Below are 27736 nucleotides of genomic sequence, written 5' to 3' on the forward strand. Positions count from 1 at the left end.
GCCGCTGACAGCAGTCTCAGCCACCGGTTGCTGACAACAGTCTCAGCACGACCAGTCAGCGCCAACAGTCAGTGCCACTGGCCACAGCCTCCAGTCAGTGCCAGCCGTCTCAGCCATCACTCAGTGCCAGCAGTCTCAGCCACCAGTCAGTCTCAGCCACAGCCAGCACTCAGTGCCAGTAGTCTCAGCCACAAGCCACAGCCAGCAGTATCGGCCACAGCCAGCAGTCAGTGTAAGCAGTCTCAGCCACCAGCTGCACCCAGCAGTTTCAGCTACAGCCACCAGTCAGTGTCAGCAGTCTCAGCCACCAGCTGCAGCCAGCAGTCTCAGCCCCAGCCACCAGCCACACGCACCAGTCAGAGCCACAGCCATCAGTCAGTGCAAGCAGTCTCAGCCACCAGCTGCACCCAGCAGTTTCAGCTACAGCCACCAGTCAGTGCCAGCAGTCTCAGCCACCAGCGGCAGGCAGCACTCACAGCCAGCAGTCAGTGCCATCAGTTTCGGCCACCAGCCACCAGCCACAGCCACCAGTTAGTGCCAGCAGTTTCAGCCACAGGAAACAGTCTTGGCCACCAGCCATCTCAGCCAGCGGTCAGTGCCACCAATCACAGTGCCAGCAGTCTCAGCCATACAATGTGGTCAAGTTCCCTTGCCATTTAATATAGACTGTTCCTACTAATGTTTATGCACTACTGTTCTAGCGCCCGTTATTGTAACGGGCTTAATGTCTGGTATGTTTTATACTAGAAAACATTACCTTGCTCATGAGGGTCGGAGCCTCATGTGTATAATGTGGCTGTTGTAAGATTACATTTTCTGCCAGCATGATTAACTGCAATTAATCAAATTAAAATAACTTTCATAAGCACCTTGGCTTGTTGAGACAGAATCAGACGATACGACTACACTGTCTTTAATGTGAAAAAACTGAAGCCATGCCTCTTGTCAGCAGATGCACTGAAGCATGATGACAATTGATCCTTACCAGCTTCACTTCACTATACTGTGCATGAGCAGGTCTACAATTAGAACTGGTTAAATCCTCAATTATAACTTCTTGGATTTAATAAGAATATACGCAGCTATGGAAGGTGTAATATTTGCTCATGATGCTGCAGGTAGATGACGTTATTCTTGGCAGTAGCGGTCCAGTCATCTAGTCTTGCTTTCCCTCTTAATTCAACACAAGGCAGTTTATTTGCTTATATGTTGTGAGTACATATGAACATTTTGGAATCCATTGCCTTCTGCCCACTTTAAAAATTATGTGAGAAGTCCTTCTCTCGAATAGTATTATCTGACCTAAGATCCAAAAGTTATAGTAACCATAGTTGATGGAAGTATCTCTACAGTCACTACCGATCTTTGTCATTTCCTCCTATATATAGCGTAAGAAGATAAATATGCCTGGGAACAGAGATTTCCACCTTAAAATACACTGGATCAGTAGAAAGGAGAATTGTGTTAGAGCTCACAGGTCACAAAACTATACAACTTGGCTTTGTCAGCATAATCAACCCTATTAAACTGGGCTTACTGCCTGATGGAGCTAATCATATTTACGTTTTTATTCATATACAAATGAGCAAGTTGGAGCACCAGGGGTTGGGGCTGAATCCTTGGAGCACTGTGATTTCCCGTAGTTGGACACCTTCATCACAGCCTATTGCAATAGAGCAGGTAAATGTGACTCAAGGTTTAAAGGAAAACTAAGGGTTCACAAAGAGTTTTTTGGAGGAGGTTTTGTGGTAGATTTTCCTGTAGAAGAAAATGTATATATAGGGAGGTAAGTATTCTAGGGGATCGCAACTAATTATATTGTATTTCCTTTAAGATATATCTGGATCTGAACTGAAAAAAGGAATTAAAAATATGAGTGTCATAGGTGTCACGACATTCTCACTCTTGGGCCTCTTTCACACGAACGTAAGGGTTCCGTGCTGCAGACCGCATACGGCGGTTCCGCAATACACGCGTCACCAGCCATGTGCATTCTGAATTACGGATGTGGACCGATTCACTTGAATGGGTCCCCAAATCTGGAGATGCGGTGCGGAATGGAAGCACAGAACGGAACCCCACGGAAGCACTACGGAGTGCTTCTGTGGTGTTCCGTTCTTTCGTCCTGCAAAAAGATAGAACTTGTTCTATCTTTAGCGGAACGGACGGATCGCGGACCCCATTCAAGTGATTTGCGGTCCACAGCGCGGGCATGGAACCCTTACGTTCGTGTGAAAGAGGCCTTATTATCTCAGTCCACTGACTACTGGGAGGACACATCCATTGCGGTTTTCGGACTGCAAAAAACAGAACGGTCGTGTGCATGAGACCTAAGAGTGAGAATGCCGTGACACCTATGACACTCGTATTTTTAATTCACTTTTTCAGTTCAGATCCAGATATATAAAATAATAGATTAGTTTTAATTTCAATTCACTGTACCCATTAGTGGGGGGCTGATTTGTCAGTCAAGGATTCTCTCTCCCACTGAGAGGAATACAAGATTTTCCTGTAGGGTTTTCAGCCAAAGCCAGAAGGTAAGGATAAGTATAAGGCTACGTTCACATATGCAATGTGAACTCCGGCAGAGGAATAGACAGACGAAGCTTACCCTATCCGGCATACAATGGGATCAAAGGGGATCTAGTCAAAAGCCAGACAAAAAGTACAGCATGCATGATTTTTTAAACTGCGTCTGTTTATACCTCTGCCGGATCAGGCTTCCGGAGTTCACATTGCATAAGTGAACTAATTATGCCTGATAGTTGCAGCTACCTTTGTGGCCCATTTAAAAAATAAATCAATTATTTCCATAGAAAACCCCATTAGGGTGTTGCCATGTTACATCTTTTTCTTTGCATTTTTGGCTTTTAAATGATGCCAAAACATTCTTACGCAGCTATAAACTGATAAACCACGGCTGCATTAAAGGGAGTCTGTCACCAGATTTTGACCTAATAGACAGCTTACATAGCGCTCTAGCATAGCAGTCTATGATTCTAATGGTACCTTTGATGTTTGCTTGTGAAGTTCCCCCAAGGCAAAAACTGACTTTTATTCATATGTAAATTAGGGCTTGCAAGTGCCCAGGGCGACGTTCACCTCGTTTGGAGCCCAGGCTGTTCTGCCTCTTTTCGTCATATCCCCGCCCCAGCCTTTTCCTCTGCCCGCCCCGCTCTTCCTTTGCGTCCTCCTTCTCTGCAGTGAGATCCCGCGCCTGCACTATCCATTGCTTGGCCGGGGCATGCGCAGTGCGATGCCCATTGTGGGCACGGCGTCGCAGTAGCTACTACGCATGCGCCGGCCAACGGCGAGAAACAGCGACGAGGAGGCGGACCAGAGACACCCACAATGGGCATCGCAGTGCGCATGCCCCGGCCAAGCAATGGATAGTGCAGGCGCGGGATCTCGCTGCAGAGAAGGAGGACGCAAAGGAAGAGCGGGGCGGGCAGAGGAAGAGGCTGGGGTGGGGATATGACGAAAAGAGGGAGAACAGCCTGGGCTCCAACGAGGTGAACGCCGCCCTGGGCACTTGCGAGCCCTAATTTACATATGAATAAAAGTCAGTTTTTGCCTTGGGGGAACTTCACAAGCAAACATCAAAGGTACCATTAGAATCATAGACTATGCTATGCTATAGCGCTATGTAAGCGGTCTATAAGGTCACAATCTGGTGACAGACTCCCTACGCGCAGCCTCCCTTTAAAAACAGTGGGAGGCTGATTAAGCGCCGCTACCAGATTCCACTCCAAACTTCCCTGGCAAAAACCCTGTGTGAATGGGGCTTTAAAGCTCTTCTACAAAAAAGCAGTGTTTGTTGCACATTTTGTAATATCCTATTGGCCAACGTGTAACATCTGGCTGCAGCGTATTGCGCTCCAAAAAAAAAGGTAAATAAAAAAAACATAGGGGGACATTCCTCCAAACTGCCTCAGTTGGCCATAGCAACCGATGAGGTTGATCCTTTTATTTGCCAGAGGAGCTCTGAAAAAAATGAAAGATGGAATCGGATTACTATGGACAACCAAGTCAGTTTCCTTAGCACCAGTATCATGCCAGCTTTCTTGGACATCCTATTGGGTGGTCTTGACTCTTGGTTGAACATTATCTTGTGTATGGTCTGGCAACGTTCCCCCTGTCTGAAGCGTTGGTTTTCTTGTTTACTTCCATGTCACAGTACATACTGAAATGGTTTATTACTGTAAATGAATAGAACTGCAGTAGTCATACCTCCCATTCCTGTAGTGTTCATTTGGCCCCGGTTTTGAAGCATTGAGCATTGTAAACATGCACGTTGTACTTTATTGTGTTTTGCTGGCAGGTCAGCTTCCCTGCCACCAGCTTCATCTATCCTGCAAAACAAAAGAAGATGCCTTGTCTGCTGCTTTAGTTGCTTGCTCGAGAAAGGAGCAGCTGAACCTCACATGAACTTGTGTGCTGTGTAGTGTAACCTTCAAAGCACTGCCATAAAGTGCACAATTGTCTGCTTGGCAACGCTGACATCTCCAGATAAGCTTATTCCTTGCATGCTTTATGTTTTGGAGGATGAAATATTTAGGAAATGGACCATTTGTTTTTCCCTTTCACCGTACAATTTGTATATTCCAAATGCAGGACTTCAAACACCAATAATTAAACTGCCAAGAATACCAGAGCTCTTGGATGCTTCATATATCCTAGCATGTAATCTGCAACATTCTGAGATTCAAGAAAACATTTTGCCCATTTACTGACAACTCTGTGGAGATGCTCTGATCGGAGTAGTATATCATGCAGCTTTCACATTAAAGGGGTTGTCTTATCTCGCTATTAATAAGGCGAGATGAGACAGAGGCCTGACCACCTCCCTTGGCCTTTTGCTGTTTCAGCAGCTCTCATTGCTGTGCATGAGAACTACGGAAACGCGTAGCACAGCAACCACATCTCGCCTTGGACAAAAATGAGTTTTAGGGTATTTAGAATAGTTTTAAAGTTATAAAAAAGGTTAGTTAAGCTACTTTCACACATGGGTCAAAAAAATCTGCCAGACTGTTCCGGCAGAGAACAGCCTGCTGGAGTTTGCAGGTTTCAGCATAGCCGGATAGTGCATTGACTAGAATAGGATATGCTGGGGATCAGGCCACTCCCCGGCATATCAGCTGGGATTCGGACAGACAAAAATTGCTGCATGCAATGGTTTTTCTCCAGCCAAATCCCAGCATGTAGCCTGGGAGCGGTCAAATCTCTGCCACATGCCATTATAGTCAACAAGGTCCAGTGGGGCACACGGCAGTATCCGGCTATGCTGGATCCAGAGAACTCCAACAGGTTATTCTCTGCCAGAACAGCCTGGCGGATTTCTTTGACACTTGTGTGAATGTAGTCTTACCCTCTAAGGCCCTTTTCACACGGGCGTCGCGGAAGAGGTCCGGATGTATTACGGGTGCATTGCGGGAAACCCGCGTGAGTGCGCACGCAATTTCAGTCAGTTTTTTTATGCGTTTTGCACGCGCATGATAAAAAACTGAATGTGGGACCCAGACCCGAACCCGGACTTCTTCACTGAAGTTCGGGTTTGGGTTCGGTGTTCTGTAGATTTTATTATTTTCCATTATAACATGATTATAATGGAAAATAATAGCATTCTTTAATACAGAATGCTAAGTATAATGTCCCTTAATGGACATTTTACTTAGCATTCTATATTAAAGGGTTTCTATCACTTCGTTTCACCTATTTAGCTTTCAGACACTAGCGATCCGCTAGTGTCTGCTTTATCTAACCATCCTAATATAAGAGCTTATTGTCCTGCCGTTTAGCTAAAAAAATAACTTCTATAGATATGCAAATGAGCCTCTAGGTGCTATGGGGGCGTGATTAGCACCTAGAGGCTCCGTCTACCTTAACAAACTGCCGCCGCCCAGCGCGTCCCTCCAGCCCGCCCATCTCCTCCGGAATGCGATGCTCCTCGTATTCGGCGCATGCGCAGTGAATGTCTGATCGCTTCCCTGCTCAGACATCTCCACTGCGCCTGCGCCGATGACGTCATAGTGCTCCGAGGAACAGGCGCAGTGGAGATGTCTGAGCAGGGAAGCATCAGACATTCACTGCGCATGCGCAGAACAGAAACGCGCACGGAGAGGATCGCTTCAGCTGGACATGGGCGGGCTGGAGGGACGCGCTGGGCGGCGGCAGTTTGTTAAGGTAGACGGAGCCTCTAGGTGCTAATCACGCCCCCATAGCACCTAGAGGCTCATTTGCATATCTATATAAGTTATTTTTTTAGCTAAACGGCAGGACAATAAGCTCTTATATTAGGATGGTTAGATAAAGCAGACACTAGCGGATCGCTAGTGTCTGAAAGCTAAATAGGTGAAACAAAGTGATAGAAACCCTTTAAAGAATGCTATTATTTTCCATTATAACCATGTTATAATGAAAAATAATAAAGTGAATGGACCTCATTCCGATTTAAAATCATCTCTTTAGCAACCATCCGTGAAAATCGCATAGCATCTGCACTTGCTTGCGGATCCAATGCGATTTTCACGCAGATCCATTCAATTCTATGAATGGGGTGTGAAAAACGCAGAATATAGAACATGCTGCGATTTTCACGTAAAGCACAAGTGATGCGTGAAAAACATTGCACATGTACACAGCCCCATTGAAATGAATGGGTCATGATTCAGTGCGGGTACAAAGTGTTCACGGAAAACTTGCCCGTATGAAAGAACCTAATGCCTTATTCACACAGTCAGTGATTTCCATCAGTGTTTTTTACTCAAAACCAGGTGCGTCTCTAAACACAGAACAGTATTTCAAAAAAGTGCGTACATCCCTGACATTTTTGTAAATATTTTATCATGTCTTTTCATGGGACAACACTGAAGATTGGACACTTTGATACCAAGTAGTCAGTGTATAGTGTGCCATCAAAATAACTGAACACACAGCCATTAATGTCTAAACGGCTATATATAAATTTTTTCAGACCGAATTCCATTTTGAATGTTTTGCAGACTGAGTCCCCATAAAAGTGACCCATTAAAGGGAACCTGTCATGCTGAACATGGTTTCTTAGCTGCAGGCAGCAGGTTATAGAGCAGGAGAAGCTGAGCAGATTGATATATCGTTTAATGGGAAAAGATTCAGTATAACTTGTATTTTATACATTTATATTCCCCCTCATTCTGGGCTGTGAAGTGAAGCAGGCGGTCCTATCAGTGACTGACAGCTATCTGTGTGTACACAGTCATAGAGGGGAGGCTGTCAGTCACTGATAGGACCGTCTCCTGGACTTCAGTCAGTGACAGATATCTGTATACACAGTCATAGAGGGGAGGCTGTCAGTCACTGATAGGAACGTCTCCTGGACTTCAGTCAGTGACAGCTATCTGTATACACAGTCATAGAGGGGAGGCTGTCAGTCACTGATAGGAACGTCTCCTGGACTTCAGTCAGTGACTGACAGCTATCTGTGTACACAGTCATAGAGGGGAGGCTGTCAGTCACTGATAGGACCGTCTCCTGGACTTCAGTCAGTGACTGACAGCTATCTGTGTACATAGTCATAGAGGGAAGGCTGTCCGTCACTGATAGGACCGTCTCCTGGACTTCAGTCAGTGACTGACAGCTATCTGTGTACACAGTCATAGAGGGGAGGCTGTCAGTCACTGATAGGACCGTCTCCTGGACTTCAGTCAGTGACTGACAGCTATCTGTGTACACAGTCATAGAGGGGAGGCTGTCAGTCACTGATAGGACCGTCTCCTGGACTTCAGTCAGTGACTGACAGCTATCTGTGTACATAGTCATAGAGGGAAGGCTGTCAGTCACTGATAGGACCATCTCCTGGACTTCAGTCAGTGACTGACAGCTATCTGTGTACACAGTCATAGAGGGGAGGCTGTCAGTCACTGATAGGACCGTCTCCTGGACTTCAGTCAGTGACTGACAGCTATCTGTGTACATAGTCATAGAGGGGAGGCTGTCAGTCACTGATAGGACCGTCTCCTGGACTTCAGTCAGTGACTGACAGCTATCTGTGTACACAGTCATAGAGGGGAGGCTGTCCGTCACTGATAGGACTGTCTCCTGGACTTCAGTCAGTGACTGACAGCTATCTGTGTACATAGTCATAGAGGGAAGGCTGTCAGTCCCTGATAGGACCATTTCCCTGCCTTCAAAGTCCAGAATGAGCAGGACTAAATGAATGAAATACAAGTTATACTAAATCTTTTCCCATAAAACTATATCAATCTGCTTAGCTTCTTCTGCTCTATAAGTTGGTGGCTATAGCTCACTTTGCATTTTCATGGTGACAGGTTCCCTTTAAAATAAAGCATGTCATTTCAATTGAATGTGCTATATTATGAAATTATTCCTTGTATTTATAACATAGGGTGTTTGCTTACTCATTATGATCTGGCTTCTGTAACAAATCTTTCATTTTTTTTATTCAATAATGTCAAGATTTCGACCAGTAATGTGCTATCATAGGGCCCCTATTAATATTGCCATAATAATGTTCCCAATAATGTGTGACAAAGTTGCCCCAATAAAAGTGACTAACAGCCGCAACATTACCAGTAGATCATGATCAACAGCTATCTCCCCATATTTTATCTGTTATTTGGAGGCACTTTGGATTCTCCAAGAAAACTGCATTATTATTTTAGGTTTTGGTATTGATACATGTTGGGCTATGACTGCATCTGGTGCTAAAGATTCAAACGTACTCAGCATTGATAGACATGCACATAAATGACACTGTCTAGAGTTGTGTCTCTCTCTGTGGGCTTGATGTGATGTGTAGATTAGTTGAGAGCCGGATTAGCATTTACTGAAGGTCATCACAGTTTTCGAAAACTGACGCTAAAAAGGTCAGTTTAAGGTTTTCATTTGTTTCGGTTACAAGGAAAGGGTCTGTCAGCATCTGTCACATGCATGACTTGGTGGTAACTACACTGCTAATTTGTGATGTGTGTCAGGCGTAATAGGCCAGCTCCTCCATTCTTCTGCAGGAGATTAATAAGCTGCTGCAAGGGTCATTGTGTGCTGTGTTATGAGAGCTTCTTGACAGCGCTGTCTTACCTGTAAGTGTGGACAAGCATTTCAAGTGGGGAATGCGTACAGATTCACAAAGCCTGCCAGCGTGGAAGGAAAAGAGATAAAGCATAATACAGGAGCATGTGTATAAAGCCTCCACCACCAATTTGCTGGTCTTCAGCATGGCTTCCCACCACAATAAGTGTAGCCAGATTAGTAAATGTCATCAGCATTTCCAGCTCACAAGTATCTACAGTAAGTTACAAGAAAAGCATCATATTTCCAATCACTTTCTGCACAGTGTTTAGTTGTTACAATAGTTAATCTATAGGCTTCAGCAGGGACACTGACATCACATCAGATGGGTGCCAGCATAAGGCATGGGAAAGGGCATTGATTGCTTTCCCTAGGATTTTAAACATTGATTCTTCAGAACAGATATTTTAGTCACAAACAGGTGTCACAGTGGCTGTGTGCATTTAAAGGGGTATCCCTTCTCACATGAAATGTCCTTCGTCAATGAGCTGATCAAGAGAGAGTCTTGCCTCTGGGATGCCCTGAAATCAGCTGTTGTTACCAGGGAAATCATCTTACTAGTCTTCATTTTATGAGAAAGCATTAGCGTACAGCCACTGTGCGCGGTTTAGTACCCCACAGACAGTTAGGCCAAATAACAAATATAGACGTACTGTATAGCCAGTCTGCATTGTCAATGGCTGCACGGTATTAAAGGTGCTGCTCGGCGATTAACAATGCAATGGAATGGAAAACTGTGGAATATAAAGTTTGTCACTCTTTATACTTCGGTTTTTTAGAATTATAGCTGTAAAATATCTAACATTTTTTCTTTTTCTGTTTGCTTCTGAAGCTCTTAACATGATGCACATATTCCCTGCATAACGGGATGTCCAGATGATTCTACAATGCCATGTAAACACTAGTAACCACCCAAAGTCAGTGGGAAAGCAGTGGGAAGATGGAAGAACTCTATAAAGAAACACCAGATCTGCAAATGGACTTGAATGGCAATCCCTCCACTATCCCAAACAAACTGGAGAATGGGGTCACACAGCTGATTACTGCAGAAGCCTGGAATATTAATCCATCTGGTCTAATGAAAAAAACACTCTCCCCTCTTGTTACTCTGCCGACTGCCCCTGTCCATAGCCCCTCATCTGATTCCCAGAGTGGGGTAGCACTGAAAGTGGCTGCAACTGTTCTTCAACCTATTTGCTTGGGAGACAGCCCTGTTGTACTGCCGGTACATTGGCAGGTTGCAGGTGGCACACCACCTCAAATGAACACAAGCAGCAGCACACCCTATGTTATAACAACACAAGGTCCTGTACCACTGCCTGTACTTTTGGAGCAGCATGTTTTTCAGCAGTTGAACTCTCCATTGGTGTTGCCTCAAGGATGCCCTGGCCCCACCATCCAGAACCACCTTTTCCCAGGAACGACTGCTTCTACTGTTGGTCAGCCACAAATATTAGACCAGAAAATGTCCAGTCCTGTACAGGAAGCTGTACTTCCTCCAGTTTTTCAAACACCAGGCTTTTCAGCTGTTCTACAGGATTTATTTCCTCCCCCAAGTTTAGGCACACCCTCTCCTTGTCATTCATCTCCAGATATAAACCCCATTCCCCCTCCAGTCTTCAGTTCCCCTTTAGCTCCTTTAGTTCCACCAGCGACCCTCCTGGTTCCATATCCTGTCATTGTTCCCCTACCAGTGCCTCTGCCTATACCAATCCCAATCCCAGTGCCACAGACTGAAAAGGACGGTAAGGGAAATGTGGACCTTCCTAAATCTACAGTAGAAATCCTGAAGAGTTGCAAAGCTACCCAAACTACCCAAGAGAAAGAAGAAACTAAACCTTTTGAATACACAGCAAAAACAGAATTTCCACAGTTTCATCGACACTCTGTCATTAAAATAAATAATGAAAATGAAGCGCTTGATCTTTCCATGAAAACTGAGCCACTGGTTGACAATGATACAAGTGCTGAGGTTCTCCAGGAGGATGGTGTTTTAGATCTCTCAGTCCCTGTACACAAGAGATGTGCAAGCACTAGTACTCAAGTTGGCACATCTGCATCAAGTATGTCACAGTGTGACCTTGTAGGTCCTTCCACAGGTAAAAGCTTCCCTGCTACAACCTTGAACTCTTCCTTAGTCCATAATGAACTGACACAGAAACAGGACAACAGAGTCATCTGCACCAACACTGCTGAAGTATTGCGCCAACCAAAATGGGTTTCCGAGCCAAGCGGCAGAGTGAGTTATGAGCCGAAAATGTCCAACAACATTGAGCTGGTGAGCAGTTCCCAAACAGCAAAGGTCATTGTTTCTGTGAAAGATGCCGTTCCTGCCATATTTTGTGGCAAAATAAAAGGACTTTCTGGCGTTTCAACAAAAAACTTTTCCTTTAAGAGAGATTTGCCCCAGGACTCTATGATGCAGAGCTACGATATGAAGAGTCAGACAGAGGTGAGAGAGAATGCCGATGCTTTACGAAAGCAAGTGAAGAACAGAGGCATGAAGATAAAGAAAGTAAATTCCCAAGAGATACATATCCTTCCAATCAAAAAGCAGAGACTGGCAGCTTTTTTCCCTAGAAAATAGTATGTGCCCAAAAGTGCTGCAAGAAACAAAGCTTACTAAAGTTCAGATATCTCATGCCACCGTGTTGGCACGAGGCATACAAAGACTTCAGCTTTCTTATTCATTTTGTAAAGGTAAGAGCGAACTATGTACTCACACAACAAGTGCATACCTTTACCTGTAAAAAGAAACTTTGTAATTTATTACATTTGGGAGGGGGGTAAATAGCTACAATATCTACTATGTTTTTTTGTAACTTGTACTGGGCCACAAAACAACTTATTTTTAAGCAGATTGCACATTTTATGCAGCCTTTACTAGACTGATGAGTTGGCCAGAGCTGTTTTTACTGCCAAGATTTGCTTATATGCTGTATTTAATATGAATTGCATATTTAAAATAAATGTTTGTATGTGTTCATGACTCACTGTCTTGTGCTTGTGTTATGCTGCTTGACAAAGATATTCAAGGGACTGAAACGTATATAAAATATTCTCTGTAGTTCAGGGGAAGCAGAAAATGGTATTGCATTTATAGTTACTTACACACATTTAAAGGGACATAGTTATAATTTTTATATAACATATTGACCCCTTGACACTAAACATTTTTAATTTTTTCTCTCCACCTTCCAAGAGCCATAACGTTTTTACTTTTCTGTTCACATAGCCGTATGAAGGCATGTTTTTGCAGGACAAGTTGTATCTTTTCATGATACCATTTAGTTTAGCAGGGCTTAATAGGAAGATTACCATGGCTGCCATGACATGGTGGCTCAGAGGGAACCCTTTTATCGGCTAACTACTCTGATACCACGCTTGCTACTGAAGTTTTAACACAGTCTCTAGTTCAAGAGAAAAAAAAAATCACAATAAGGGTCCATTCACACGTCCGTAGTGTATTGCGGATCTGCAATACACCCGGCCGGCAATTGCGGACAAGAATAGGACATGTTCTATTTTTTTCCGGATCCGCGGACCGGAAGTTCAGGGCCGTGCTCCAGAAATACGGATGCGGACAGCACACTGTATGACTTCCTTTTCCTAATTTTAGTGGGAGACTCACTAATTCATGTGCTCCTCTTTTGCAGTCCAGGATAGCCACACCACTGCTCAGACATTCTGATGCACAATGCACACTGTGCACCTGTAGTCCAAGACACTTTCTACTTGTCCAGCCCTGCTCTTGGATTTGCCAGCATTGTTCACATGAGCATTGCTGGCCAATCCAAGGGCAGCAGGAGGTGTCTTGGGCTCCAAAATACACAGTATGCATCAGGCAGTCTGAAAAGTAGTGTGGCTGTCTTGGATGGCAGAAGAGGAAACCAGATATTGATGGATTTGCAGCTAAAAAAGGTAAGTGTGCTGTTCATTCCCCAGTTACTGGGATTTTTTTTCTTTAGCCAGAGGCTTGCTTTGACTAACCAGGATCAGATCAATCTCAGTCATAGCAGGTAGATCTCAGCTGTATTACACAGCCAGTACCCGCTGCCTGTGTAGCTGGCTTAGCTCTTGAGGCTGCTCCATGCACTCCCAGTATGCATGTGATATAAATGACCCAAACGGGTTGACAACCTATATGTGACTATTCTATATAATTGTTTTTTATTTCAAAAATAAATATGGGTGGATAGTTTTCTGTATATAATTTTTTGCTCAGCTTTTTCAGCCAGACAATCAGTGTAACCAGAGAGAGCCCACTGTAGTGACTCAGAGCATCACGTTTCACTATTCAGTGTAATACCCTTCTGTGGACATCTTTATCTAGGCCCGTTACTAGAGCAACAGAGATGTCATACGGTCACCACAATTCTACACTAACTATTATCTTTAGGATTACCCTTCAGATAACATTTTCCCTTCACAGAAGCAGTAAACTGAACGATTACGTGTTTACACTCATTGACAAAAAATAATGCACCCAGATAGAAATGTTGAATTGCTCCAAAACTCAACATGCAGTTATGGCAGATATGTAAACAGTTATAGATGTGGTCTGATAAAAAAAAAAACTGTGTCTTACCAAAAGAGGGTGCAAAAGGCTCTCAGAGGCTATGTTTGGGAAGTGTACCTCTTAGTGTGAAATCTTTGACTTCAAGCCATGCCTCTATGATGCATTTAAAGACATGCTTAGTTGACAGACTTTGAGAGGGGGTGCATCACTGATGAACTGCCCACCATTTAGGCCATTCTGACCTAGCTGTTAGAGCACACAGATAAAGAGCGAACCAGCGAACCTGGGCAGTCTAGACAAACCACGAGTAGAAAGGATTGTTAGATCCACCAACAAGCAAGATCAGCTCCCACAGTTTCATTTTCCATTATCCAAACACAGGTGACACCCTTCATTACATGCTTCTGTCTCTGCCAGGACCATTTGCAGGTGCTTAGCAGAAAGATATTTGGTGTCAAGAAACCCACTACATGTCCTGCCATTGTCAGCCAGCCACCATTGCCTTAGTGGTGTCCTGAACAAGAAAGCTGGACTGGAACCGTATCGTCTTTAGTGACAAATCCAGTTTCTGTATTGAGGCCTCATGGTGACAACTTAAATCCTGCATTTGCTATGGAGTGACATACTGCCCCAACTGCTGGTGTGACGATCTGGGGACCTATTGCATACAACAGTTGGTCACCCCTAGTAGTGATATGAGGGACACTAACGGCTCAGCAATATGTGCAGGAAACGTGTTGCCAATCATGCAGGGCTTCCAACTGCCATTTTTAGCAGGATAATGCTCGACCACACACAGCAAGGCTTTCCCAGGAATGTCTCCACTGGATTGCAACACTTTCTTGGCCCCAGATTTATTCCCAATCGAACATTTATGGGACCTGCTGGGATGCCAGCTTCGCCAACCTACAGGCCCAATGTACGTGTACAGGATCTACAGGCCCAGTTTCAACTATGCAAATGTGCCACAGGATGCCATACGGAACCTTGAAGGGGTTCTCTGGGAATTAAGAAAATTAAAATACTTAAATATTACTTTATTATAAATATATTCTCAAATACCTTTTCATTATTTATAATGTCTCGTTTTGTCTGGGGAGTAATCATCAGGAGAAATAAAATGGCCGCTGTCCCATTAGTTCACACAAAACCTGTCCTAATCACACATGAGGACAAGTTACTTTACAACACTGAGCTAAAGATCTGCCTCATCCTCTTCTCTGCTCATCAGGGATTATTATCCTGAATACAAATGATAAGAACTTTAGCTGAATGTCTGGGGAATTTAGTTCATGAGGAGACATGAAGTACAGAGAGGACAGACTTTGGTAATGTGTTGCTGTGGTAATGGAGACTGCATACAAATGCTGCTGCTCATTAGCCACAACTAACTCTCCTCTCATGTCTCCTCATCAGCTCCATTCCCACAGAGATTCACCTGTATTCAGGATTATGATTCCTGACAAGCAGAGCAGAGAGGAGGAAGAGGCAGCACTATGGCTCATTGTGGTGAATTGACTTGCCCTCCTGTGTGATTAGGACAGGTTTTGTGTGTACTGATAGGACAGCGGCCATTTTATTTCTCCTAATGCTTTCTCCCTAGACAAAACAAGCCATTCTAAGTAATGAGAGGTATTTGTGAATATATTTATTATAAAATAATATTTAAATATTTTCATTTTTTTAATTCCTGGAGAACCCCTTTAATGCCTCCACTGTATCCAATCTTGTATCCAGGCTAGAGCTGACCCAATAGGGTACTAGGGCCTCCTTTCTATTCCCCAATAAACTTATCTTTTTGCTCAAATATCGTAATCACTTACATATATCATTACATTCACACATAGAAAATTTTATTCAATTCCAACAACTCCTTGGTGCATTATTTTCTTCAGTTAATGGGTGTACCTGTAAGACCAAGGTGGTCTTATCAGTTGTGCTGATTGCTACAGAAAGACAATATTTAGTATTTTCAATAGCATAGTACTGCTGAAATGAAAAACAAAAATGTTGTTGTCATCCTTACCTTTCAAGAGCCATTACTTTTTTATTTTCCATTTACATGGCTGTATGAGGGATTTTAATAGCACCATTTAATTTACCATATCTTGTATTGAAAATGGAGGGGAAAAAAACTTTGTGGGGTGAATAAAAAAAAAATGTGTGGGTTTTGTTTTTACAGCGTTTACTGTGCATTAAAAATGATGGTCATATTCTTACACTTTTTTTTACCATCTACAAAGCTGTGTTAGGCCTTTTTTTTTTTAAGGGTGACCTATAGTTTTTAAGAGCACTATTTTCAGGTACACACACTTCTTATTTTTTTTTTTTTTTTCAGGGATTGAGGTAAAAAAAAATGGTGGTAGGTGTACAAGTAGATAACTTAACCGGAGTAATTGCCGGTCACAACAATAATTTAGATATGGCACCCAAGTATGTTTGAGAATATAGCTGAATAATGGGATCACCTTAAAAAATACCTTTAATTCATCAAATATTTAAATTATAGGCCCAATAATTTATCAAACAAGACTACCCATATAGATAGTCATCCACCACCAACTGGTGTGATGTGGTGGAGAGTGAACGCAACCACGAGGTATGCTCGCTTGCTTGCTCAGAGGGTGAGTTTAAGAAACACAGGGATACAAATAAAGAGGGAGACAGATACTGGGTCTCTTCCCCTAAACTAGGGATGGGCAAACTGCGGCTCTCCAGCTGTTGTAAAACTACAATTCCCATCATGCTCTGCTGTAGGCTGATAGCTGTAGGCAGACTGGGCATACTGGGAGTTGTAGTTTTACAATAGCTGGAGAGCCGCAGTTTGCCCATCCCTGCCCTAAACCATCCCTAGGTCTTAGCTCACAAATGAAGCCCTCTGGAGTCTTGTTTGATAAATTATTGGGCCTATTATTTTAATATTTAATGAATTAAAGGTATTTTTTAAGGTGATCCCATTATTCAGCTATATTCTAAAAATAAATGGTGATTCATAATTATTATTTCTTTCAGTTAAATTTATTATGGTTGGTGAACGCCTTATTTTATTCATTTATTTTACTCACTTATATAGCACTGACATATTCCGTAGCGCTTTGCAGACATTTTTAAATTGCAGACAAGAATAGGCAGTTCTATGTGGGTGCCGGCCGGGTGTATTGTGGATCCGCAATACACTACGGACGTGTGAAAGGACCCTTATACAGAGTGGGCTCAGCTTGTGAGCCCGCTCTGTACATCTTTTGGACAGTTTTGTCTGGATGCATGAAGGGGTTAAAAAGGCCCCTTTCTGATGTTAGTACCCTTTAAGTAAGCTACATAAGTAACATACATCTACACCTAGCGGTATAGATAGGGATAGGTAAAAAAAAAATAGTGTCCACTTTTCAATAAAATGAACTGCACAATAAGTAAATAGGTTTGGTGTATGCAATGGATGAATTTGCTGATCACATAAAAATGTGATGTATGGGCTAAACATTCTAGTAGTGTCAGTTCCTGCTGACTCCTCAGTTATGACATATGAGAAAGAGTTGTTACCACATGGAAAATAATAGGTGCAAAATGGCCATTAAAAACAAACTTATTTTTTTCTCTATCATGTGAATGTAGCCTTATACTACTTCCTCAGAATAGGTCATCAATATCTGATTGGCGGGGGTCCGGCGCCCAGCACCCCACCAATATGCTTTTTGAAGAGGAGGCAGCGCTCCATGCGAGTACTGGTTCCTCTTCATTACACTGCCCGTTGTCTCCCTTGCAGTGGTGGCGTAGTGTAATTACAAGGTCTTGCTCATTAAAGTGAATGGAGCGAGTACTCGTCATTACACTACACTTCCGAGACGACCATCCCGGGAGTTTGACCCCCCTCTGATCAGATATTGATGAGCTATCCTCAGGCGAGGTCAGCAATACAAACAGGCTGCACAACCCCATTAATAAGGATTATTCCCACCTTGTGAAGTGTTGGCATACCACTAGCATATGCCATCACTTCATGATTTTAGCTCTGCACCCCCTTCAGAGAGGCACTTGAATTATAACCTGCATGGCAGCACCCCAGAAAAATAGTGAAGAATTTTGTTAGAATTATGGGGGAGGGGATGTAGCGTTCATTTGATCCAGAGAGTGCCTGATCTTAGTGCTTTTGTGGAACGAATCGGCTCCCCATTCGTGAAGTAGAATTGTGTTCAATCATCTAGGATTGGTTTTGCCCTCTTATAAATGAAATAACGCATCTAAAAACTTTGAACTTCATATTTGGCTGTATGCGGCAGTCTGTATTTAGCAATGGGAAGATGCACCACACTGTTAAAAGGCATCTGTCAGCAGATTTGTACCTACGAAACTAGCTGACCTGTTACATGTGTGCTTGGCAGCTGAAAAATGAGTCTCCAGGAGCAACATAAGTGTTACCATTACTCCTGGAGGCTTTTCTCTCTCTGAACCTGTTGCACCCTCTCCACTTTGATTGACAGGACCAGACAGTGAAAACGCAATCACGCCTGGGCCTATCAAAGTGCAGAGGGCGAGGCAGTTGGAGAGCTGAGCCTCTAGGTGTACCGGCAACTCCCCTGTTGCTCCTACAGACTCATTTGCATATATTAAAATTAGATTTTTCTCAGCAATGCGGGCACCTATGAACATGGAACCAACACAGATGCATTCAGCTGCCAAGTGCACATGCAACAGGTCAGCCAATTTCATAGGTACAAAACTACTGACAGATGCCCTTTAAATACAGAAAACTTTCTTAGCGACTTATATTCCCTATGCCATCTAAATATATGCAATAAAAATAAACTTTCCTTTCCTTGCCATTTGTTATTTTGTTTGTCTTCCTTCCTGAATCCTTGTGAAGAATAACACAGCTCTGACTGTTCAGTAATAAGCAGGGTGCGATGAGAACCTTTAATTCATTTCCATGAAGAGGAGAATGGTTGTCATCTTTAATAAAATAAACCATATAACTGGTATTTGACAATGGATGTTTAGAATGCCTGTAAAATGGCAAAAGAATAATTCGGGTCCATTCACACGTCTGTAGTGTATTGCGGATCCGCAATACACCCAGCCGGCATCCACATAGAACTGCCTATTCTATTTTTTTTCCTGCCCTATAAAGAATGAATGGATCCGCACCCGTTCCGGATAATTGCGGAACGGGTGCGGACACATTCTACGGATGTGTGAATGGACCCTTAAAATGATAGGTGATACTACTGGCTTAATTGTCTTCTCCTTGCTTCCAAGGTACAGAATTCCTTTAAGGTCTAAAACCGGGGAAATTTTTTTGAAAAATCTAATTCTTTATTCTATGTAATTTTATTGGGTGATACCAGAATATTGCAATATGCTGAATTATAACAATATGCACTTTACTTGTCGATCTCTTTTTCTACAGAACTATACTCAAAAAGAGCCCCAGCTATACATCGTGACCAGTGCTGATGGCTCAGTCCACTGTACGTATCAAAGGAACTAGTTCTGAACTGAAAGGGTAGAAACAACACGATTACTTATAAAAAAAAAAAGAAAATAGCCAAAACACACAATTGAAAAACTGTGATTTATCACAAGATTCTCAGAATAGACGCATTCAGCTGTTACACAATACACATCATCTCAAAAAAGTCATAAAATAGACAACCAATTTATTAAATTTAAGTACATCGAAATTGCATGATGTTAAACGTAAGACAAGCACCACCTGAACGGCATGAGAGACGTGCGCGGACTCCTAATGATGATTCTAGGAGATAGTTTACATGTACAAACACTGAGATGATGTATTTTAATTCAAATAAAATAAAATGACAATGCTTACATTATGGATTAGGCACTATGGGAAGGAAAATGGCTAAACATCTGCCTACTTCTCAAGCCGATGAAGTTCTAGTGCACGCATTGCCACCCACGCTAGCTACCCTTAGAGTAGACAATCAAGTGGTGCCTGGTAGCATAGGCATTGTGCATATTTCTTGGGTTTTCAGCGTTTATTGATAAATTTCATTATCAACCAAAATACACTGGCTGTCGGGAAAAAAAAAGTCGCCACCTGGATTTAACTAAGCAAATAGTTATGAGCCTCCTATTGGATAATTACTGAATGGGCAATTATCTTTCAGCTGGCTATAAGTTATTTAACCCCAACTGGTGCAATGAGTTGCTTCTCATTTCTTAAACAACCATGTCGAAAGACACGGTGGTCGTGGAAAAGATGTTAGTCTGTTTGAGAAGGGTCAACCCATTGGCATGCATCAAGCAGAGAAAACATCTAAGGAGATTGCAGAAGCTACTAAAATTGGGTTAAGAACTGTCCAACGCATTATTAAAAACTGGAAGGATAGTGGGGACCCATCGTATTCGAGGAAGAAATGTGGCGGGGAAAAAATCCTGAATTATCGTGATCGGCGATCACTTAAACGTTTGGTGAAATCAAATCGAAGAAAAACAATAGTAGAACTCAGGGCTATGTTTAATAGTGAAAGTAAAAGCATTTCCACATGCACAATGCAAAGGGAACTCAAGGGATTGGGACTGAACAGCTGTGTAGCCGTAAGAAAACCACTAATCAGTGAGGCAAACCAGAAAAAAAGGCTTCAATTTTCTAGGGAGCATAAAGATTGGACTCTGGAGCAATGGAAGAAGGTCATGTGGTCTGATGAGTCCAGATTTACCCTGTTCCAAAGTGATGGGCACATCAGGGTAAGAAGAGAGGCAGATGAAGTGATGCACCCATCGTGCCTACTGTACAAGCCTGTGGGGGCAGGGTGTGCTCCAAGATTGAGGTCAGATGACTACCTGAACATACTGAATGACCAGGTTATTCCATCAATGGATTTTTTCTTCCCTGATGGCACGGGCATATTCCAAGATGACAATGCCAGGATTCATCAGGCTCAAATTGTGAAAGAGTGGTTCAGGGAGCATGAGACATCATTGTCACACATGGATTGGCCACCACAGAGTCCAGACCTTAACCCCATTGAGAATCTTTGGGATGTGCTGGAGAAGGCTTTGCGCAGCAGTCAGACTCTACCATCATCAATGAAAGATCTTGGTGAAAAATTAATGCAACACTGGATGGAAATAAATCTTGTGACATTGCAGAAGCTTATCGAAACAATGCCACAGCGAATGCGTGCCGTAATCAAAGCTAAAGGTGGTCCAACAAAATATTAGAGTATGTGACCTTTTTTTTTTTTTGGTGGCGATTTTTTTTTTGGACAGGCAATGTAATTGATACATTTTATACCTTTGGGTATATATCATTTTTAGTATCCACTATGGAAAATGAGGTGGCATCGTCTTACAACCTTTAGATTAAGGCTGTGTGCACACCTGTATACACTCAACCAGAATGGACAACTGCATCCACTGAATAGCTTGAATATACTCCCCTTATCAGCCATTTTGCATTGCTAAAAGATGTCATGTGACTCAATTTCCTGCACCCATGTAAAACAACTTACCGGTAATAGGCATTTAACAAGCACAGTTACACCCACTAAGGCCCCTTTCACACGAGCGTGATGGATTGGCTCCAGATGCGTTCAGGGTACGTTCAGTGAAACTAGCATCATTTTTCAAGCAAGTTCAGTCGGTTTTGTCTGCGATTGCGTTCAGTTTTTTCTGCGCGGGTGCAATGCGTTTTTCACGAGCGTGATAAAAAACGGAAGGTTTACAAACAACATCTCCTAGCGACCATCAATGAAAAACGCATCGCACCCACACTTGCTTGCGGATGCAATGCGTTTTTCACTGAAGCCCCATTCAATTCTATGGGGCCAGGGCTGCGTGAAAAACGCTGAATATAGAACATGCTGCGACTTTCACGCAATGCAGAACTGATGTGTGAAAAAAATGCTCATGTACACAGACCCATTGAAATTAATGGGTTAGGATTCAGTGTGGGTCCTATGTGTTCACATCACGCATCGCACCTGCGTGGAAAACTCGCTCGTGTGAAAGGGGCCTAAGGCTACTTTCACACTAGCGTTTGCGTTTTCCGGTATTGAGTTCTGTCATAGGGGCTCAATACCGGAAAAAAACGCTTCAGTTTGGTACCCATTCATTGTCACTGGGAACAAAACTGAACAGAACGGAATGCTCCAAAATGCATTCCGTTCCGTTTAGTTGCGTTCCCAGACCGGAGAGCAAACCGCAACATGTTCTATTTTGCTTTCCATCCTGGGATGCGGAGCAAGACGGATCCGGCATTACCCCAGTGCAAGTCAATGGGGACGGATCCGTTTTCTCTGCCACAATACAAAACGGATCCGTCCCCCATTGATTTTTAATAGAGTTAATGACGGATTCGTCTTGGCAATGTTAAAAATAATACAACTGGATCCGTTCATAACAGATGGAGACGGTTGTAATATCAGTAACGGAACGCTAGTGTGAAAGTACCCTTATTCAATGTTGATAGGGCAGTATTGAGAGACCCCAGCTCATATGAAGGGGCCTTGGTGATAGACTGTGTTTAGTTGCTCTGCCTGAAAGGGGCTGTCTCACTTCAGCAAGTGACATTTATCTTGTAGAGAAAGTTAATACAAGGCACTTACTAATGTATTGTGATTGTCCATATTGCTTCCTTTGCTGGATTCGTTTTTCCATTCATTTTGCTGGGAGTGCACACAATCCGGTATAGAGTTGCTGGATTGCAGGGTGCACATAACCATGGAAACAAACAGTTTACAATGTGATGGAAAATGAATCCAGCCAGCAAAGGAGGCGATATGGACAATCACAATACATTAAGTAAGTGGCTTGCATTAACTTTCTCTACATGATAAATGCCACTTACTGAAGTGAGACAAACCCTTTAGGTTCACAATTTCCTGTTCAGTTAACTTAATAACAGAAAAAATTAATAGGCATATGGAGTTGTGAGATCCAATCCCTTTAAGCCAGCGGTCTACTGAATGTTGATCTGGCTGTCCCATAAACATACATGCTAGCCAAGTTTGCATGTGTATTTAAATAAGGAACAGAAATAAGCTGCTACCAGATATCTCTTGAAAGCCACCATGCCCCATCCTTGCTTCCCCTAAAGTTCAGGCTGTCTCTATACAATTTATATGTCCACCATATAAGCAAACATCCCTACTCTGATTGTTTGTAACGTGGTGGAAAAAGTAACATCAGATAAGTGTGCACTAACAATTAGAAGTACATGGATCTGTTCATGTAGCTTTATTTCCTCCCAGATGGATCCACAAGAAATATGTGTAGCCATATGCCCTCTGTTTGCATCTGTCTGCCCACTGACTATATGGTGACATCACAGTACCTGTTAGGATATGTTTTCTCTATACATATTAGCAAGCCGTGATGTGAACTTCTCTATTAATCGCTTGCCTATCTTTCTGTGGAACCCATCACTGGGGCACTGTATTACACTGGTGGCTCCATAAAGGATGTCATAGAAAGAGTCATTTGTTACAACAGCCCCATTGTACAAGAAGCTTCATATTAACTGTGGAAGAAAACAAAACAGGAATGCAACATCAGCAGTAAATTCTTATGCTTATCAAAAGATGAAATTAAATTAAAATGCTTAATAAAAAAAAAAACACACACACACATATCACATCTGCTAGAACCTGAGAAATAAGTGAAGTAACCCTTCCCTCGCAAGCCGCTGTAGAAAATACACCTTCGCTTCTTTTTACATATACATTATATGACTTGTATGTACATATACAAAAGGCAGTACGAAATAGAATAAAAATCCATGTTAACACGGCAGATTCCTGTAGGAAACAGTCTCATCCCTAGCTGCACTGTTACATACATTCATTGTTCTCTTGAAATGCAGTGCACATTCTTGTCCCTGATCTAGAGAACTGTTGGCAGCAACACAAAGAGAGAGATGGGGGAACTGCATTCTCCTTGACGAACAGAGATGAAAAACTGGGCACTCTGCATGTGAAGAGAAAGTACAATATATACAATATACATCTGGTAGAGACACCTTAACGTATTGCATAGGACAGAGAATACTTTGCCAGGAACAGATCAATGCATCAACTGTTCAAAGTACAGAAATGCCTTGTAGGTCTGGCATACATGGACCGCACAGTTTATTGCTATGGTTTACACCAGAATTATCCAGAAGGCAATTGGGCTTCATGATCTGATGAAAAATTATCTTCTCGGCAGCCCCATAAACGCAGGGTACAGAAAAAGAAGACATTGTATATGGCAACAGCACAATTCCAGCACATTATGTGTTAATACAATCTAAAAAAAATTAAATCAATGATCTGCCTTCCAGTTATTAAGAGAGGATTGCACTGCACTGTCATAGGAAAAAGACGCATGTAAATCCTTCACATTAAATAGGCGGTGTCATGGAAGAGGATGATAAATTGATAAATTTGGTGCAACTATCTAAACCATAACCACTTTTCATTAGAATTTTGCGCCACAATTCTGGCACAATTTTGGCACACAGTGTCGCAAATCAAGCCGTAAGCCTGTTCACTAAACCAACGCCCCTTTCACGCTAAGCAATGCGCATTAGCTGAGTGAGATGCACTTAAGTATCGCACAACATGCGTGGCAGAATTCTAACTCAATTTTCGTAGTAAATCTACATCAATGTGCAGATCAAAGTCCACATACCAGTATGTGAATATAGATGGGCCTCCCTATGGCATAGAGGGCCATTTTTATAATGCCTCAGGACAGAATGAAAGACACTACCGGCTGCATTTTACAGCAGTTGATTACTGAATTTGCTGGGGATGTCACTGACAAATTTGATGGGAAAAGCTTGTCCACCCTGGTCCAGGTGGTTCCATACACCTATATTATTAGGAAAGTACAGGAATTGCCTCGTGCGGAGATATCGGAATTACTCCAAACAGCGGGGCTAGCTCAACTTCACAAAAGCCCATCAAATTGCAGGTTGTTCTCCTTGTATTCTGCCCGTCGGATATGAAGCTGTAGAGAATCTGGAAAAGTCAATTCTGACCTATTAATTCTCCCTGCACCTAACACAACGGTTCTGAGGTATTGTTAATCTAATACTGAAAGAGGTGTCCAATAAATACATCAGCTAGACTGTAGCCCTCCTATGCTGTGACGCTCAGCTAGGGGATGACTTTCTGGAAGGAGGTTGCTATAAGACTTTTATAAACCATTTCCATTCTGAGCCCAGATGACCACCGGCTAACCTTCTGTCGTAGAAGATGGACAGTCAGATCTGCTGCTGCCTCCAACCTGACTGTATTATACATGAATTCTATCTATATAATGCTATAGAGAAGAACTTGATAGGATTGTTTCCTTTCTCTCTACCTTTACTTCCTTGATATACTGATTCATTATCTTTAGGCAATATGAAAAGGGGAAAATTGTGGTAAAGAACTAGGATTTTGCTGTGGATTGACTGTTGATTTAACCTTTATATATGAAAATCCATGGCATCTCCTTGACATAATGAGCATGCTGTGGATATGAAACTGTACAGCATTTTTCTGCGGTATGTGGAGCTTTCAATACCTTATCCACATGTACTGCACATCTGTCACTTCTGATCTGAGCCTTAAAGCTCCCTCCAGTAGAACTTGGTGCTAAATGGACAGATCTGTACCTGACCTTTCCATGGGACAGCTCCAGGTCTGAAGACCATGCCGTATCAGCCATCTGCTGAATGTCCTTTTCTATGGCAATCTAGGAAGTCATCTGATCATTCTTCTTGGTCAGTACAGATTCAGTCATACAAAGCATTATGAATATGGTTTACATATTCCAAAATCTGCAGCTGTGGCTTCTTATACACCACAATGGAAAGGGACCTTCTATGGGCAGCTGACCGCACCACTGTAATGGAATAGTTACCAGCAATATGCACAAAAAGCCATCTACAAAAACAGAAAGGAAAATAATCCTGCCACAAAAATAGTGAGATGAAGTAGGATTACTCGCATTAACAGGTTGGTAATCCTGTGCCCATGCATTACTATGAGACCATTATAAAGCAATGAAAAAAGATCAGTCCTACTACTCTGTTACGGAGGGGCACTGTAAATGCTACTATAGATCTGTCACCAAGTCCCCCCCCCCAAATAATGGAAACTGCTTTGGACATCAGCCTTTTGGTTAAAATAAAAAGATGGGTAAGTAGTTGTGCATGGATTTGTACTTGGTAGTGATAAACAACAGAAGAATACGGAGGTTTACACAAAAATACTTTACATATTTAGTGTCTGCATTATTTTACAGAGGAGGTATATTGTAGCACTGCAAGCTCCTGCGCAGAAGGTAAGAGTCAGCTCTTGAGGTAAATCCAATAATGTCACTTGTGCCCAAGCTCCTAATACTTCCCTTGTTTGAGTCTTTCAATATGATAGCATAGTTTCAAGGCTGGGCCAAGTTTCAGTCCCATATATTTCATTATCATATCACTCCGTAGTAACAAAAAAGCAGGTCCATCAATTTCCTGAGGAAAGAAGAAGAAAAAAATTGTACAGAATGAATGTACTCGCACACACGATGACTAGATCTTCAGTACAGCAACAAATGCCAATATGTTTTCACAGTTGAGGAAAATGAGGTTTGTGCCATATGGTAATAACAAGCTGCTTCAGCTCCTGTGATCCAACAAGTATGAGGAATTACTATCCCCTACAGAACACTTATCAGGGCTTGTGATGAGCCCAGAAGGCCTAAAGGGCTTTGTCCAGCTGTTTATACTGATGACCTATTGTCAGGATAGGTCATCAATCTCAGATCGGCGGGGGTCCAATCAGCTGATTGACAAGGAAGTGGCGCTCCATGCGAGCACTGCTTCCTGGTCTTTACCTTGTCTCCTGTGGAGCGGGATAATAATGAATAATGAAGCGCTCACAACACATATGACAAGATGGCTAATCTGCCTAGTGGTTGACAGACAGGCCTAAAGGGTTGTCTCACTTCAGCAAATGGCATTTGTCATGTAGAAAAAGTTAATATAAGCCTCTTACTAATGTACTGTGATTATCCATATTGCTTCCTTAGCTGGCTGTATTAATTTTTCCATCACATTTTACACTGCTCGTTTCCATGGTTACGACCACCTTGCAATCCATCAGCGCTGGCCGTGCTTGTGCACTATAGGAAAAAGCACCTGCCTATATGCACGCCCACAGTCCCGGCCACCAGAGAGGCCAGTGCTTTTTTCTATAGTGTGCAAACGTGACCACTGCTGCTGGATTGCAGGGGGGTCGTAACCATGAAAACAAGCAGTGTATAATGCGATGGAAAAATAAATCCAGCCAGAAAAGGAAGCAATATGGACAATCACAATACATTAGTAAGTGCCTTGTATTAACTTTCTCTACATAATAAATGCCACTTGCTGAAGTGAGAGGACCCCTTTAAAAGGGATTGTCTCAGCAGGAAAACTTCTCCAGTTCAAGCCCAGTGTTTAGCTGATGTCTACAGGATTGATTTCTCCCTGGTTTTCCAGCAAAACTAAAAGCTGTTGCGTATGTCCTGCAGCATTGGAAATGTACTAATGTAGTATTACATGGAGCATAGTATGCCACAGTGGTGGGGACAGGAGAACTGCAGATGTATCATGGTTTCTGTTGACTGAGTGGACGGGACCTGAGACAACATAACAAAGCCGTGCACACTGGTGGATCAACTTCCTGTGATAACTTACAATGCACTATTAGGTTTTTTGGCTTCCAATTGAGCAAACTCAGTAACTAAAAGGAATCTGAAAATTTGGGCTTTTCCATTGCATATGGACAAACCCCTACAAATCAAGTCACATTCTCATACAGTTGCAAGAAAAAGTATGTGAACCCTTTGGAATAATATGGATTTATGCACAAATTGATCATAAAATGGGATCTGTCACAACAATAGACAATCACAGTCTGCTTAAACTAATAACACACAAAGAATTAAATGTTACCATGTTTTTTATTTAACACACCATGTAAACATTCACAGTGCAGGTGGAAAAAGTATGTGAACCCCTAGACTAATGACATCTCCAAGAGCTAATTGGAGTGAGGTGTCAGCCAACTGGAGTCCAATCAATGAGATGAGATTGGAGGTGTTGGTTACAGCTGCCCTGCCCTATAAAAAACACACACCAGTTCTGGGTTTGCTTTTCACAAGAAGCATTGCCTGATGTGAATG

At 42.6% G+C, this 27736-nt stretch overlaps 2 protein-coding genes across 4 annotated transcripts in view; one reads left to right on the plus strand and one right to left on the minus strand.

Moving 5' to 3' along the window:
- Positions 1 to 12246, plus strand: part of RAI2 (retinoic acid induced 2) — a 61174-nt gene extending 48928 nt beyond the window's left edge. Inside the window, exon 2 of the mRNA XM_040424750.1 lies at positions 9899 to 12246. Within this exon, the coding sequence (XP_040280684.1) occupies positions 10007 to 11653 (1647 nt within the window). The 5' untranslated portion in view covers positions 9899 to 10006 and the 3' untranslated portion in view covers positions 11654 to 12246. The remainder of the gene's footprint in view (positions 1 to 9898) is intronic.
- Positions 12247 to 18755: 6509 nt separating this feature from the next.
- The window catches only part of SCML2 (Scm polycomb group protein like 2), a 107333-nt gene continuing 98352 nt past the window's right edge, over positions 18756 to 27736 (minus strand). For 2 of the 3 annotated variants that reach the window (XM_040424748.1, XM_040424749.1), the window contains one exon: positions 23972 to 26042. In XM_040424748.1, coding sequence (XP_040280682.1) covers positions 25917 to 26042 — 126 coding nt within the window. In that variant the 3' untranslated portion in view covers positions 23972 to 25916. Of the gene's footprint in view, positions 18786 to 23971; positions 26043 to 27736 lie in introns of those variants that run through there. The other variant, XR_005777603.1, reaches the window with a different exon arrangement.

This window comes from Bufo bufo, chromosome 3 (assembly GCF_905171765.1).
Source record: "Bufo bufo chromosome 3, aBufBuf1.1, whole genome shotgun sequence".
Lineage (NCBI taxonomy): Eukaryota > Metazoa > Chordata > Amphibia > Anura > Bufonidae > Bufo > Bufo bufo.